At 40.4% G+C, this 15,730-nt stretch overlaps 1 protein-coding gene across 1 annotated transcript; it reads left to right on the top strand.

The window, feature by feature from the left end:
* Nucleotides 1–1,114: 1,114 nt before the first annotated feature.
* Nucleotides 1,115–2,071, top strand: LOC120855607 (olfactory receptor 10J1-like). The gene has a single exon (XM_040230150.1). The coding sequence runs from the start codon at nt 1,142–1,144 to the stop codon at nt 2,069–2,071; it is 930 nt and encodes a 309-aa protein (XP_040086084.1). The 5' UTR covers nt 1,115–1,141.
* Nucleotides 2,072–15,730: the final 13,659 nt, after the last annotated feature.

Below are 15,730 nucleotides of genomic sequence, written 5' to 3'. Positions count from 1 at the left end.
GAATTTGCTGCATCTTCCCTAGTACGACTGTTCACCTCTGCAGAGTAGGTGTATTCCTACTCACAAAGTTGTATTAGCTGTAAATTTGCCTTCTAGTTTAGGGAAAATGAAGATGTAGCATGGTTTACAATATACGTGAGTCAGTGCTGTGAAGTGTCAGCCAACTTCCATCATTCAGACAGCAGTGTGGATGGTGGCTGGTTAAAATTCACCTTTTACTTCTTGAAAACAAGATGAACATTTCTGAATCTGCTTTGCTTTTATTTCCTAAAGGATGTGCAAGGGGATGATTCAAAGCCTTGAAATAAAAGAACTTTCCAGTCAATCCCTAAACAAGTTGTTTTCAAGCATCAAATTCATGCATAATCCTGAGTCAGTGAGATATGCAGATGTAAAAGGTATAAAGCCACAGAGTGCACAGAGGAGGGATGACAATAATGCAGACATGAAAATTTCAGAGGACAATATGCATTAATGGAAGAGAAGACATGCATTAGTTTTGAGAACAATTTATTTAAGAGGAGGAAGATAGGAAGAGCCTTCCAGATGACAGGGATGAAGAGTACAGTGAAGTGGGAATGGACATGGTTATAAAGCGCAGGGAAAAACCTTAGATGATTCTAGCATGCATCGGAGAAGGCAATGGCACCCCGCTCCAGTACTCTTGCCTGGAGAATTCCAGGGACCGAGGAGCCTGGTCGGCTGCAGTCCCTGGGGTCACTAAGAGTCGGGCATGACTGAGTGATTTCACTTTCACTTTTCACTTTCATGCATTGGAGAAGGAAATGGCAACCCACTCCAGTGTTCTTGCCTGGAGAATCCCAGGGACCAGGGAGCCTAGTGGGCTGCCATCTATGGGGTTGCACAGAGTCAGACACGACTGAAGCGACTTAGAAGCAGCAGCAGCAGCAGCAGCAGCAGCATGCATAGGAAATTGTATTATAATAGATGGGCACAGAACAAAAATATTTTAAATGAAGATCAGTAAACCTAAAGATTAACTATTCCACTGCCACTGAAAAATGTATCCCTAGGTTTATAAAGGAGAACAAAGTTCAATCAGTTTCAGAAATGGATTAAACTGCTTTTCTGAGATTATGTAACTTTTATTCTTCTACACTTCCAATCTAGTGGCCACTCAATGAAGAGCGAGAACCACACTCTCACCCCTGAGTTTGTTTTACAAGGTTTCTCCAGCTGCCACGAGCACCAGCTCACTCTTTTTGTGATGTTTCTCGCACCATACATCTTAACCCTAGCAGGTAATATAATTATTGTGATCATTATCCGAATCGATCATCATCTCCACACCCCCATGTACTTCTTCCTCAGCATGCTGTCCACTTCAGAGACTATATATACACTAGTTATTCTTCCAAGAATGCTGTCCAGCCTTGTGGGTCTGAGCCAGTCCATTTCATTGGCAGGTTGTGCCACACAGATGTTCTTTTTTGTAACCTTTGGGATCACTAACTGCTTCCTGCTCACAGCGATGGGCTACGACCACTATGTGGCCATTTGCCATCCCTTGAGGTACACAGTCATCATGAACAGGAGGGTGTGCCTCCAGCTGGTGTGGGGGGCCTGCAGCATCGGGCTGATTGTGGCCATGACCCAGGTGACATCTGTATTCAGGTTACCTTTCTGTGCCACAAAGGTGGCCCACTTCTTCTGTGACATCCGGCCTGTGATGAAGCTCTCCTGCACTGACACGACTGTCAATGAGATCCTGACTTTGATCATCAGTGTTTTCGTGCTCGTTGTGCCTATGGGTCTGGTCTTCATCTCTTATGTCCTCATCATCTCCACCATCCTCAAGATCGCTTCAGCCGAGGGCCGGAAGAAGGCCTTTGCCACCTGCGCCTCCCACCTCACTGTGGTCATTGTCCACTATGGCTGTGCATCCATTGCCTACCTCAAGCCCAAGTCAGAGAACAGCAAGGATGAGGATCAGCTGATCTCAGTGACCTACACTGTCATCACCCCACTACTGAACCCTGTGGTGTACACCCTGCGGAACAAAGAGGCCAAGGATGCTCTGCTCCGGGCCATTGGCAGGAAGCTTTCCTGACAGTGTGGGGACTGGTTTTCCGAGGCTCTTAGCGCTCTAAGCAGGACTGTGAGGAGCTGAGCCCACTTCCTTGGCTCCCAGAGACCTGCCCCTTGTGGAAGAGGAAAAGAGAGGAACAGAAGCAGCGTCCAACCAGGAGTCTGGAAGCTTTAAATGAAGTCCCTAGGTGAAGTGCTGGCCCTGTTTTTATGGATAATTAAACAAACAAGGATGGGATATGCCTGAAGAAGAGGTTGAAGAGTAGTGTGGGCCAAGGAGTTTTCACTGACCTCTTGGTTTCCTTGTGGCTCTCTGCTTAGTGAAGAGGCTCCTTTAGGAAGAAAAAAAAAAAAAAAACATAACCAAGGACATTCTTCCCTATAATCCCTTCCGTCCTTCTTAAGAGCATGAGACTTTCTCAACCTGGAGTCTCTGTTGGAATCTGTTTGTACATGACGTACCAAGTCATAAATCACTGTGTGGACAGGAAAAGTAGCCTCAGAATGAGATAGCCCAGGGGAAAACAGATTTCCTCTCCCAGCTGCTTTAATTTATCCCAGTTTCTAGCAAAACTGTTTATTAAAGATGGTGACCACTGACAGTTTAATTAGAGATCCTAGCAATTCCAACTCTCATCAGCCATGTTAACAGTCATTTGAGGGCACATCCCAAGATCCTCCCAGGTCAATTCTGCTGCCGTTAATTCAGAAAGCAAGTAACGGGCAATGCGGATGAATCAGGCCGTGGACTGGGTCTGGGGAAACAAAAATGAAAAGAAACCTTATTGCCTGGCTTCAAAAAACTCAAACTCTAGTGGCAAAGACAAACATTTAAAGATACAGTTTTGGAACTTCCCTAGTTTAACCACTTCCAGTGGTTAACACTTCATTTTCCAATGCAGGGGGTACAGGTTTAGCCCTGGTCAGGAAGCTAAGATCCCACATGCTGGGCAACCAAAAAACCAAAACATAAAACAAGTAATATTGTAACAAATTCAATAAAGACTTTAAAAACGGTCCACACCAAAAAGAAATCTTTAAAAAATATATAGGTTCAATTCTACGTGTCAAGTGATATATTGACAATTGAAGGGAAATAGGAGAGAGAGAAAGAAAGAGAAACTTGATTGGAGATGTCAAATCTTCAGAGAGGAGATGATCTGAAATCTGGACTGGTCTTAAAACACTTACAAGAAGAGATTATCCGATGGGCAAGTTTTTATAGGAAAAGAATTTCAAAGAGAAGTAATAATATATTCACATGTATGAAAGTAAGAGGAATGTTCAGGAAATGAAAAGTGATTGTGTGCTGATACCAGGGTACAAGAAAGGAAATGGAGAGAGATAAAACCAGAAGGGTAAGATGGAGTCAGACTGTGAAGGACTTGCTGAAGGAATTCTAGCTTTAACTTTTAAACAGTGAGAATCACCTAAGACTCAGGAAAACCAGGATCCAGTTTATAAGGCATCTATGTGAATTTCTGGCATCCTTGTTGCCCTTACTTAGCTCCACCAAAACATCTAAGAAGTTGTATGAATCTATAGACTCTAAGCCAAGAAAATAATGGGGCAAAAGGAAATAAGGCTATAATATTTGGAGGTCACACATAGAAATAATTATGCCCTTGTGATGAAGTTGAATCAGACAGTCATAGAGAGCAGGGGAGCAGAGGCTGACCAAGGAACTTCATGTACATTTGGGGCTTGTGATTCAAATGAGTACCCGGTGAGGAGAAGGGACTAGCTGTCAAGTCAGTGTCTAGGCTAGACTTCAGACAGTGGGGCATGATGGCCTCTGAACACAACTTGCACTAGAATTAAAGGGTAGACGCATTACTCAGAAGAGCCTTCAAAAGAAGGTATAGAGACCCAAACAGCACATGTGTCTGCTTTCCAGACCATAACAGAAATACCAGGCCCACTCTTAGGATCAATAGAGGAAATGACAACAATCAAACTATACCTAAAGTTCTCTGAGTATATAAAATGGTTAAAAGAAATTAAGAGAAATTGTTAACTGGAAAATAAAAAAACTGAATAACGAAAAACAAAGTATTGCAAGCAAAAGCTTTGATAGTCATTCAGTAAACATTCATGGAATCTTTACTATATGCCAGATTTTGGGCTAGACATGGAAAATATCAAAATAAACTGTACTATTCCTTGAACAAAGGAGCTCCCAGTCTTGAAGGGGAGATAGGCTCACACAGAACTCATGATAATGCAATATGATAGAGAAATGGGCAAAGCATGTTTAATATTTAAAACAAAAACATAAGCCTTGGGATATTTTTTTGTGATCTATGTAAAGCTAATCTCATCAAACCAAAAAAGAGTCCTGCATGCTGAGCTTCAGTGAAATAAATGTTTGTTACCTGGGCAATAAGGCTGTCTTGATCTATGTATGGGACCATCTCCTAGGGCTATGCAGCTGCTGATGGGCATCATTCAGAATACCTTATCACTGTGGACTTCTAGAACATTTATCACCCAGGTTTTCCAGAAACCTTGTTTGAACAGAATAGCTTCACAGTCACACACTATAGAATCAGACGTTTTCAACAGCCTTTGCCATAGCCCATTTAGGACCTAGCCACAGAAATTCTGACCTGCTAAACAGTTCCAGCCTGTCACTGCATATTTGGCTGGATTAAACAACCCAAGAAGAACCTTTCCTGTTCCTTAGGATTATTTTGGTTTTATGGCAAGTAATTCTTCCATAATGTGGCCCTTAACACAAAATGCTTTCCTGGAAATTATCTCACTAGGTCTTCAGAACAGTCCATGGAGGAAGGCAGGGATACGGCTCCCAACTGTACAGATAATAAGGCTAAGACAGTAAAAGAGTGAAGGCAGAATTGAATTTGCACCACCTGGCTGGCTTCTTCTGTTTACCTAAAGTATATGGTAAAGAAAATGCCTGTAATTCAGGAGACACAGGATTGATCCCTGGGTTGGGAAGATCCCCTGGAGAAGGAAACGGCAGCCCACTCCAGAATTCTTGCCTGGGTAATCCCATAGACAGAGGAGCCTGGCGGGTTATAGTCCATGGGGTCGCAATTAGGACAAGACTGAGCAACTAACACTCACACAGAGTATATCACCATTCAAGGGCAAAGCAAATCACAGTATGGATAGTGATGGACAAGAGAAATCAAGCTAAACAAAGTTCAAATACCCCAGGGCCTTGGACTTCCCAAATAAAGCAAAACCTCATCCCTGAACCTTTTTCAAAAGAGAAGAACCCTCTGTGAAATAGCCACCTGGGATCTTCATTCCAGCCAAAGCAGGAAGGAATGCTCAAAGGAAGAGCATTTCCAGCAGCAGTTCAAGCTGTACAGTCTTATTCATATAGAATCAGTTAAGATTTTAGGGAACATGAGTATCTACTTTCTCCCATATTAAATCAAATCCAAGAAAAGCATTTAGAGCTTCACAAGCAAAACTGGCCGTTACTTAAAGGGGTTAGATCCAGCATTAAGTGCTGGGACAGTGGTAAATTATGCTAATTGCAACATATGTAATATATAAAATACATAGTGTAACATAATATACAAAAGCATTATATAAAATATAGTACATAACATATTTGGCAGAATGATGAATGCTAAATGAAAACTTTAAGCAGGTAATGAGAGCACAGAAGTAAGAAACTTTTAGTTCTAGTAAATATTTTTGAATCAGAAATAAGGGAAGACAAATTCAGGTTCTTGGCCAGTCAGTTCACTTCTCCTTAATCACATATCACTCCCTATCACTGGTAGAGAGTGAGGCTATGTATTTAATAGAGAGATTTTTAAGTCACTACTGTGGTCTATAGTGTTCTCGTTTGTTAGAGAACCTCCAACAGCTCAAGCTGTAAGTCTGGTAAGAAACTCAGTTCTAGCTCCAATAAAAATAAATATTCTTCATGTCTTTGCTTTCCCAACCCTACTGAGCAAATCCTTAGATTTGCTTAGACAAATCTACTTCCCGTAAGAGGAGAGTTCTCTTTCTTTAAACACTGGGGCATGACTTATTCATTGTGTAACTGGAAGTTTATACCTCTTAATCCACTCCACTTATTTGGTCCATTCCCACACCCCCAACCCCATTGGCAACAACCAAAGCATTTTTTCTTTTTTTTCCCATAAGTCTATTTCTGTCTGTTTGGTTTTTTTTTTAGATTACATATATAAATGAAATCATAAAGGATTTGTCTTATTTTTGGCTGTTCTGGTTCTCTGCTGATGCGTGGGCTTTTCTCTAGCTGTGGCCAGCTGGGGCCACTCCTCACTGCGGTGTGCAGTCTTCTTATTGCAGTGGCTTCTCTTGTTGCAGAGCGTGGGCTGCAGGGTACACGGGCTGCAGTAGCTGCGGCATGTGGGCTCATTAGTTGTGGCTCCTGAGTCATAGAGCGCAGGCTCAATAGTTGGGGCACACCGGCTTAACTGCTCCACAGTGTGGGGGATCTTCCCAGATCAAGGACTGAGCCCCTATCTCTAGCATTAGCACGTGAATTCTTTACCCATGAGCCACCAGGGAAACCCATATTTTTCTTTCTTGGCTTGACTTATTTCACTTAACATAATAACCTCTATGCCCATTTACATTGTTCCAAATGGCAAGATTTCATTCTTTTTTATGAATGACTTATACTTCAGTGTGTGTGTGTGTGTGTGTGTGTGCGCGTGCGCGCGCACATCACCTCTTCTCATATACTCATCTATCAGTGGGTACTTACGTTGCTTTCATATCTTGGTTATTGTAAAATTGTGCTGCAATAAAAATAAGGGTGCATATATCTCCTAAAATTAGTCTTATTTTCTTTGCATAGATACCCAGGAGTGGAATTGTTGTATTATATAATAAATGTGTTTTTAATTTTTTTGAGGAATCTCCATACCATTTTCCATAGTATAGGCATCAATTTACATATCCACCAAGTATAAAAGGGCTTCTTTCTCTCAGCTTCACCAACATTTCCTATTTGCTATCTTTTTTTTTTTAATAGCCATTCTGACAGGTTCAAGGTGATATCTCATTGTGGTTTTGATTTGCATTTCCTGATAGCTAGTGTTCAGAGAAGGCAGTGGCACCCCACTCCAATACTCTTGCCTGGAAAATGCCATGGACGGAGGAGCCTGGTAGGCTGCAGTCCATGGGGTCGCTGAGGGTCGGACACGACTGAGCGACTTCACTTCCACTTTTCACTTTCATGCACTGGAGAAGGAAATGGCAACCCACTCCAGTGTTCTTGCCTGGAGAATCCCAGGGACGAGGGAGCCTGGTGGGCTGCCGTCTGTGGGGTCGCACAGAGTCAGACACGACTGAAGTGACTTAGCAGTAGCAGTAGTGTTATTGATGTGGTCTGTTGGCTATCCTATGTGTCCTCTTTGGAAAAATGTCTATTCAGGCCCTCTGCTCATTTTTTAATCAGACTTTTTTTTTATTGAGTTGAATGAGTTCTTTATACAGTTTAGATATTAACCCCTTAACAGATATATATCATTTGCAAATATCTTTTCCCGTTAGTCAGTTGCCTTTATGTTTTGTTGATGGCTTCCATCACTGTGCAAAAAGCTTTTTAGTTTGATATTTATTTATTTATTTATTTTTAACTTTGTTGTCCTTGCCTAAGGAGACAGATCCAAAAAATGCATTGCTTAGACCAATGGAAAAGGGTTTGCTACCTATGTTTTTTTCTGGGAGTATTATAATTTCTGATCTAATGTTTAAATCTGTTATCCATTTTGAGTTTACATTTGTATACGGTATAAGAAAGTGATTCGATTTAATTTTGGCAGCATGTAGCTGCCAAGTTTTCCCAACATCATTATTGAAGAGAATTTTTTCTCACTTTATATTTTTGCCTCATTTGTCATAGACCAACTGAACTCCGGGAGTTGGTGATGGCCAGGGAGGCCTGGCATGCTGCAATTCATGGGGTCGCAAAGAGTCAGACACGACTGAGTGACTGAACTGAACTGAACTGAACTGAACTGAACTGAACTGAACTGAATTGACCATATGGGCTTCCTAGATGGCATAGTGATAAAGAATCAGCCTGTCAATGCAGGAGATATGGGTTTGATCCCTGGGTCAGGAAAATACCCTGGAGTAGGAAATGGCAACTCACTCTAGTATTCTTGCCTGGAGAATTCCATAGGCAGATGAGCCTGGCAGGGTAGGGTTGCAAAGAGTCAGACACAACTGAGTGACTGAGAGCAATTGACCTTATAAGCAGTGGTTTATTTCTGGGCTTTCTAGTCTGTTCCATTGGCCTATGTATCTGTTTTTGTGCCAGTACCACACTATTTTGGTTACTATAGCTTTATAGTGTAGTTTGAAATTAGAAAGCATGATATCTCCAGCTTTGTGCTTTTTCAAGATTGCTTTTGACTGTTTGCAATCTTTTGTGCTTCCATACAAATTTTAGAATTATTTGTTATACTTCTGTGAAAAATTCTATTGGTATTTTGATAGGAATTCCATTGAATCTAGAGACTGCTTTGGGTAATATAGCAATTTGGACAAAATTATTCTTCTACTCCATAAGCTATACCTTTCCACTTATTTGTATTATCTTCAATTTCTTTCATCAATGTCCTATATTTTTCAGAATACAGGTATTTGACCTCCTTGGTTAAATTTATTCCTATTTTATTCTTTTTGATGCAATTGTAAATTGGTTTTCTTAATTTTGCTTCCTGATATTCTATATTAGTGGATAGAAGCACAACAGATTTCTATATATTCTTATACTGCTACTTTACGGGATTCATTAATTAGTTCAAATAGTGTTTTGGTGAAGTCTTTAGGGCTTTCTATACATAGGCTCATGTCATCTACAGTGACAGTTTTACTTTCTCTCTTCCAATTCAGGTTCCTTTTATTTCTTTTTCTTTTCTGATTGTTGTGGCTAGGACTTCCAATACTGTATCAGATAAAAGTGGTGAGAGAGGGAATCCTTGTTTCGTTTCTGATATCTGAGGAATTGCTTTCAGCTTTTCACCATAGAATGCGATGTTGGCTGTCGATTTGTCATATATGGCTTTTTCATGTTAAGGTATTATGTTAAAGTATGTTCTCTCTACACCTACTTTGTTTGGAGTTATTATCATAAATGAATGTTCGATTTTTTCAAATGCTTTTTCTTCATTTCCTTTGTTTTCTTAATGTGGTATATCACATTGGTTGATTTATGGACGCTAAGCCGTGCTTAAATTCCTGGAATGAATCCCTCGTGAACATGGTGTATGATGCCTTTAGTGTGTGTTGAGAATTTTTGCATCTAAGTTTATCTGGGACATTGGCCTGTAATTTTCCTTTTTGTGATGCCTCTGTCTAGTTTGGGAAATAGGCTAATGTTGGTTTAATAAAATGAGTTTGCGAGTATGGCTTCCTCTTCAATTTTCTAGAATAATTTGAAAAAGATAGGTATTAACTCTTCTTAAAATGTTTGATAGGATTCACTTGTGAGGTCATCAGAACCTGGACTTTTGTTTTTGGGGAATTTTTGATTAGTGATTTAATTTCATCACTCTTAATTACTAATTTCATTAATCTATTAAGATTTTCTATTTCTTCATGATTCAGTCTTGATAAATTATGTACTTCTAGGTATTTATCTATTTTTTCTAGGTTGTCTAATTTATTTACATCTTAGTGTTCATAATATTCTCATGATGCTTTGTGTTTCTGTCATGTCAACTGTAATTTCTCCTCTTTCATTCTGATTTTATTTATTTGGACTCTCTTTTCTTCTTGATGAATCTGGCTAAAGGTTTGTTAATTTTATTTATCTTTTCAACAGAGCAACTCTTACCTTCATTGACTTTTTTCAATTGTCTTTTTTAGTCCGTATCATATTTACTTCTACTCGGCTCTTTATTATTTCCTTCCTTTTATTAACTTTGGACTTTACTTGTTCTTCTTTGTCTCATTCCTTTATGTGCCATTTTTCTCATCTCTTTAATGAAGGTCTGTATCATTATAAATTTGCCTATTAGAAGTTTACTGAGCTTGCTGTGTCCCATGGATTTTGGAAAGTTAGGCTTCCATTTTCATTTGTCTCAGATATTTTTTATTTGTATGGATAAGGAAGGGAAGAGCGATTACTGTGAAATATATTCAGATCCTTCTCCATAACAAAGATCTACATGTCAAGGAAAACAACTGTGCTGTATAGCCTTATCATAGGTTGGGGAAGAACATCATCTCCAGCCTTCTTTTATCAATGAAGTCTTTTGGATCAGGAAGATAGTTAACAGAGGTCAGGACTTCAAGGAAATAGATAGGGAATCCTGTAAGGAAGTAAAGACCTGGAGAAAGTATCTACACTACTGGTGAAACACAAATGAAGGTCATGACCCTGAGACACTGGCCCACTTAAAGACTGAAATTTGATAGGAAGATACTAGAATAACCTTCTCCCCACACCTTGCTGCTAAGTCACTTCAGTTGTGTCCAACTCTGTGCAACCCCATAGACGGCAGCCCACCAGGCTCCCCCATCCCTGGGATTCTCCAGGCAAGAACACTGGAGTGGGTCACCATTTCCTTCTCCAATGCATGAAAGTGAAAAGTGAAAGGGAAGTCACTCAGTCATGTCCGACTCTTCATGACTCCATGGACTGCAGCCCACCAGGCTCCTCCTCCCAAGGGATTTTCCAGGCAAGAGTATTGGAGTGAGGTGCCATTGCCCCACACCTTACCACCACACAAACAGGGGGCCAGTGTAATAACAGTGAATTACAACTGAGGGGTACAATACACAAACTCTATAAAGAGAGAGAGAGAGAGAAAAAAAAAAGACACTAGAGGAATTTGAAGCCTCTGGTCCAATTAATATAAATCCTCACTTTAAAACATTAAAGTCCTATTTATATCACTTCGTATTACTCAGTACAACATGACCAGATTTTAACAAAAAAATTACCAAGTCAAGCTGAAAGAAAAGAAAAACAGTCTGAAAAGGTGAACCAAGCATTGAACAAGATTCAAATATATCACAGATGTTGAAATTATCAGAAAATTTAAATAACTATAGGAATTTTAAATATACATTAAGCACTCTAAAGAAAAAATGGACTTTCCTGTGGCTCAGATGCTAAAGAATCCACCTGCAGCTGGGGAGACCTGGGTTAGGTTCCTGGGTTGGGAAGATTCCCTGGATAAGGGAATGACAACCTACTCCAGTATTCTTGCCTGGAGAATTCCATGAACAGAGGAGCCTGATGGGCTATAGTTTATGGGATCACAAAGAGTTGGACACTTTCCCTTTCACTATCTTTTTTTTTTTTTAGCTATGTTATTGTACTATGCATTTACCCCAGACTCTGTCTCCCTTTCACTTTCTAAGGGAAAAAAGTAGACCATATGCAAAAACAGATAATGTGAATAGAAGGTCTAAGAAAGAATAAAAATAAATCCCGTAAATCAAAAACAAAGTAATAGAAATGAAGAATATCTTCCATGTGGTTAGGATTAGACTGCACAATACCAAGAAAGGAATTACTGAGCTTGGAAATTTGTCAATAGAAACTTCCCAAACTGAAATGTAAACAGAAAACATATGTGTAATTGAAATACCAAGAGGAGAAGGATGAAAGGATATAACAGATGATGTTCATGAAGTAATGTTGCCTGAGAACTTTCCAAAATTGATGTGTGCTGTGCTTAGTCACTTAGTCATGTCTGCCTCTTTGCGACCTCATGGACTGTAGCCCACCAGGCTCCTTTGTCCATGGGGATTCTCCAGGCAGGAATACTGAAGTATGTCACCATGTACTCCTCCTAATAGGTGTCAGATCACAAATCCAGGAATCTCAAAGAACACCAAGCAGGATAAATACCATCCCTTCCACCAAATAAACATAAACAAACAAAAAACACTTAGGGATATTATAGTCCAACTGCAGAAAACCAAGGACAAAGAGAAAAATCTTGAAAGAAGTCAGAGGAAAAAACACCTTACCTACAGAAGAACAAGGATAAGCATTAATACAGATTTCTTGTCAGAAATCATACAAGCAAGAAGAAACTAGTGTGAAATATTCAAAGTTCAAAGAAAAAATTTCATCCACTTAAATATCAAGATAGAGCAAAATTATTCTTCAAAACTGAAAGAGAAATAAATACTTTTTCAGACAAACAAAAACTGAGAATTCATTGCCATTAGATCTGCCTATTAAGAAATGTTAGAAGAAGTTCTTCATGAAGAAGGAAAATGATATAGGTCAGAATAAAGGATCAACATAAGGGAGGAGCAGGGAGAATAAATAAAAGTGTATAAAATATAATATTTAATTTTCTTATTCTCAGTTGATCTAAAAGATAGCTACATATTTAAAAATTAATGGAAGGAATAATAGGAATATCACAAGTGACAGAAAGGAGGAACTGGAAATACTCTAAGGCAGGGGTCCTCAGCCCCTGTGCCATGGACTGGTGTTGGTCCATGGCCAGTTAGGACCTGGGCTGCACAATAGGAGGTGAGAGGTAGGCAAGCTAGTGAGCAAAGCTTCCTCAGTATTTACAGCCTCTCCCTGTTCACCTGTCAGATCAGAGGCATTATATTCTCATAGGAATTCAAACCCGACTGTGAACTCTCCATGTGAGATCCTGGTTGTGCACTCCTTATAAGAATCTAATGCCTGATGATCTGAGATGGAGCTGAGGAAGTAGTGCTAGCACTGGGAAGTAGCTACAAATGCAGATTACCATTAGCAGGGAGGTGACTGCACAGAGACCATAATAAATCAATTGTTTGCACACGGCTTACCAAAACCCTATCAGTGAGTGGCAACTGAAGAAAGCTAGTGGAGGTGATGAAATTCCAGCTGAGCTATTTCAAATCCTAAAAGATGATGCTGTGAAAGTGGTGCGTTCAATATGCCAGCAAACTTGGAAAACTCAGCAGTGACCACAGGACTGGAAAAGGTCAGTTTTCATTCCAATCCCAAAGAAAGGCAATGCCAAAGAATGTTCAAACTTCCACATGATTGCACTCATCTCATAAACTAGCAAAGTAATGCTCAAAATTCTCTATGCCAAGCTTCAACAGTTTGTGAACCATGAACTTCAGATATTCAAGCTGGATTTAGAAAAGGCAGAGGAACCAGAGATCAAATTGCCAACATCGGTTGGATCATTGAAAAAGCAAGAGGGTTCCAGAAAAACATCTATTTCTGCTTTACTGACTACACCAAAGCCTTTGACTATATGGATCACAACAAACTGTAAAAATATCTTACCCGACCACCTGACCTACTGAGAAATCTGTGTGCCGGTTAAGAAGCAACAGTTAGATATGGACATGGAACAACAGACTGGTTTCAAATAGGGAAAGGAGTACATCAAGGCTGTATATTGTCACTCTGCTTATTTAACTTATACACAGAGTACATCAGGCAAAATGCGGGCTGGGTGAAGCACAAGCTGGAATCAAGGTTGCCGGGAGAAATATCAATAACCTCAGATATGCAGATGACACCACCCTTATGGCAGAAAGTAAAGAAGAACTAAAGAGCCTCTTGATGACAGTGAAAGAAGAGAGTGAAAAAGTTGGCTTAAAACTCAACATTCAGGAAACTAAGATCATGGCATCCGGTCCCATCACTTCATGGCAAATAGACGGGAAAACAATGGAAACAGTGACAGACTTTATCTGGGGAGGCTCCAAAATCACTGCAGATGGTGACAGCACCCATGAAACTGAAAGACGCTTGCTCTTTGGAAGAAATGTTATGACTAACCTAGACAGCATATTAAAAAGCAGAAACATTACTTTGTCAACAAAGGTCCATCTAGTCAAGGCTATGGTTTTTGCAATAGTCATGTATGGATATCAGAGGTGGATTTAAAGAAAGCTGAGCACTGAAGAATTGATGCTTTTGAACTGTGGTGTTGGAGAAGACTCTTGAGAGTCCCTTGGACTGCAAGGAGATCCAACCAGTCTATCCTAAAGGAAATCAGTCCTGAATATTCATTGGAAGGACTGATGCTAAAGCTGAAACTCCAATATTTTGGCCACCTGATGCGAAGAACTGATTCATTTCAAAAGACCCTGATGCTGGGAAAGATTGAAGGTGGGAGGAGAAGGGGATGACAGAGGATGAGATGATGGGATGCCATCACCGACTCAATGGACATGAGTTTGAGTAAGCTCTGGGAGTTGGTGATAGACAAGGAAGCCTGGGGTGCTGCAGTCAATAGGGTCACAAAGAGTTGGACACAACTGAGCAACTGAATTGAACTGAGCTAGTGACAGCCTTTAAGTCAGAATCTGATACTCATTTCTGTCTGCACATGACCCTCCCATGATTCTATTCACCACTACTGTCCATGCCTGTTTCCCACACTGTGTGCTTACTTGGTCTCAGCCAGTTTTGGCAAGTCCATGAGCTAACCATAGCCAAAATGAATCAGAGAACAAACATCACTGGAAAGCTTCTTTGAAAAGGGGGAAAGATCCAATGATGAGACAGAAGACTCTGCTGCTGCTTCTAAGTCTCTTCAGTGGTGTCTGACTCTGTATGACCCCATAGATGGCAGCCCACCAGGCTCCACTGACCCTGGAATTCTCCAGGCAAGCACACTGGAGTGGGTTGCCATTTCCTTCTCCAGTGCATGAAGGTGAAAAGTGAAAGTGAAGTTGGTCAGTAGTGTCCGACTCTTCGCGACCCCACAGACTGAAGCCTACCCAGCTCCTCCGTCCATGGGATTTTCCAGGCAAGAGTACTGGAGTGGGTTGCCATTGCCTTCTCCAGAAGAAGAGTCTAGACTAGGCAATTATTGAAGACCACAATTTCATCAAATGTGCCTGCACTGAGAACATCATTCTTAGTGGCTAACTGCATTGCTAAAGCAAGAGCCCTTTGCTATTGGTGAAGAGTTGATCCTGTCTGCCATTAAGGACATTTATTGAGAACTTTTAGGAGAGGCTGCAGTTCAAAAGGTGGCACATGTTCCTCTTTCAGCTAGCACCATAACTAGACAAAGTGATGAAATAGCAGAGGATACTGAGACACAATTGTCAGAGAGGATTAATGAGTCATCATGGTACAGAATCCAGGTAGACAACAGGCAACAATGATTGTTTTTGTGCAAGACATTTTTGAGAAGGATGAGGTTATGTTATGTGCATTTTGTTGCTAACCAACATGGCAGCTATAGAACTGTTCAAGTCTTTGAATGATTACATATCAGGAAAATTGGAATTGGTTATTTTGTGTTGGTATATGCACGGATGGAGCAGCTGCCATGACTAGATGGCTTTCTTTCACTATTTGGGTCAAACAGGTCACTTCTGAATGTGAGTCTATGCACTGTGTCATCCACAGAGAAATGCTGGCTAGCCAAAAAAATGACACATGAACTTAACAATGTTTGGCAGGATGTGATTAAAATGATCAACCGCATTAAAGTATGTGACTTTTACTCACATCTGTTCACACAGCTCTATGAAGAGATGGCTACAGAGCACACATGCCCTCTCTTATACACAGAAGTGAGGTAGCTTTCTAAAGGTAGATCACTGGCCAGAGTTTTTGAGTATGAGAGTCACTCCAGAGATTTCTTTTAGACAAGCAGTCACCACTAGCAGCACATTTCATAGTATGGGTTGCAAAACTTTCTTACTTGTATGACATATCGAGCCTGCTCATCAAACTCAATCTGTCACTTCAGGGGAAAACAAC

This window comes from Oryx dammah, unplaced genomic scaffold (assembly GCF_014754425.2).
Source record: "Oryx dammah isolate SB20612 unplaced genomic scaffold, SCBI_Odam_1.1 HiC_scaffold_28, whole genome shotgun sequence".
In the NCBI taxonomy this organism is placed as follows: domain Eukaryota; kingdom Metazoa; phylum Chordata; class Mammalia; order Artiodactyla; family Bovidae; genus Oryx; species Oryx dammah.
The sequence above is the reverse complement of the archived record's forward strand: the minus strand, read 5'-3'. Positions and strand labels throughout refer to the sequence as shown.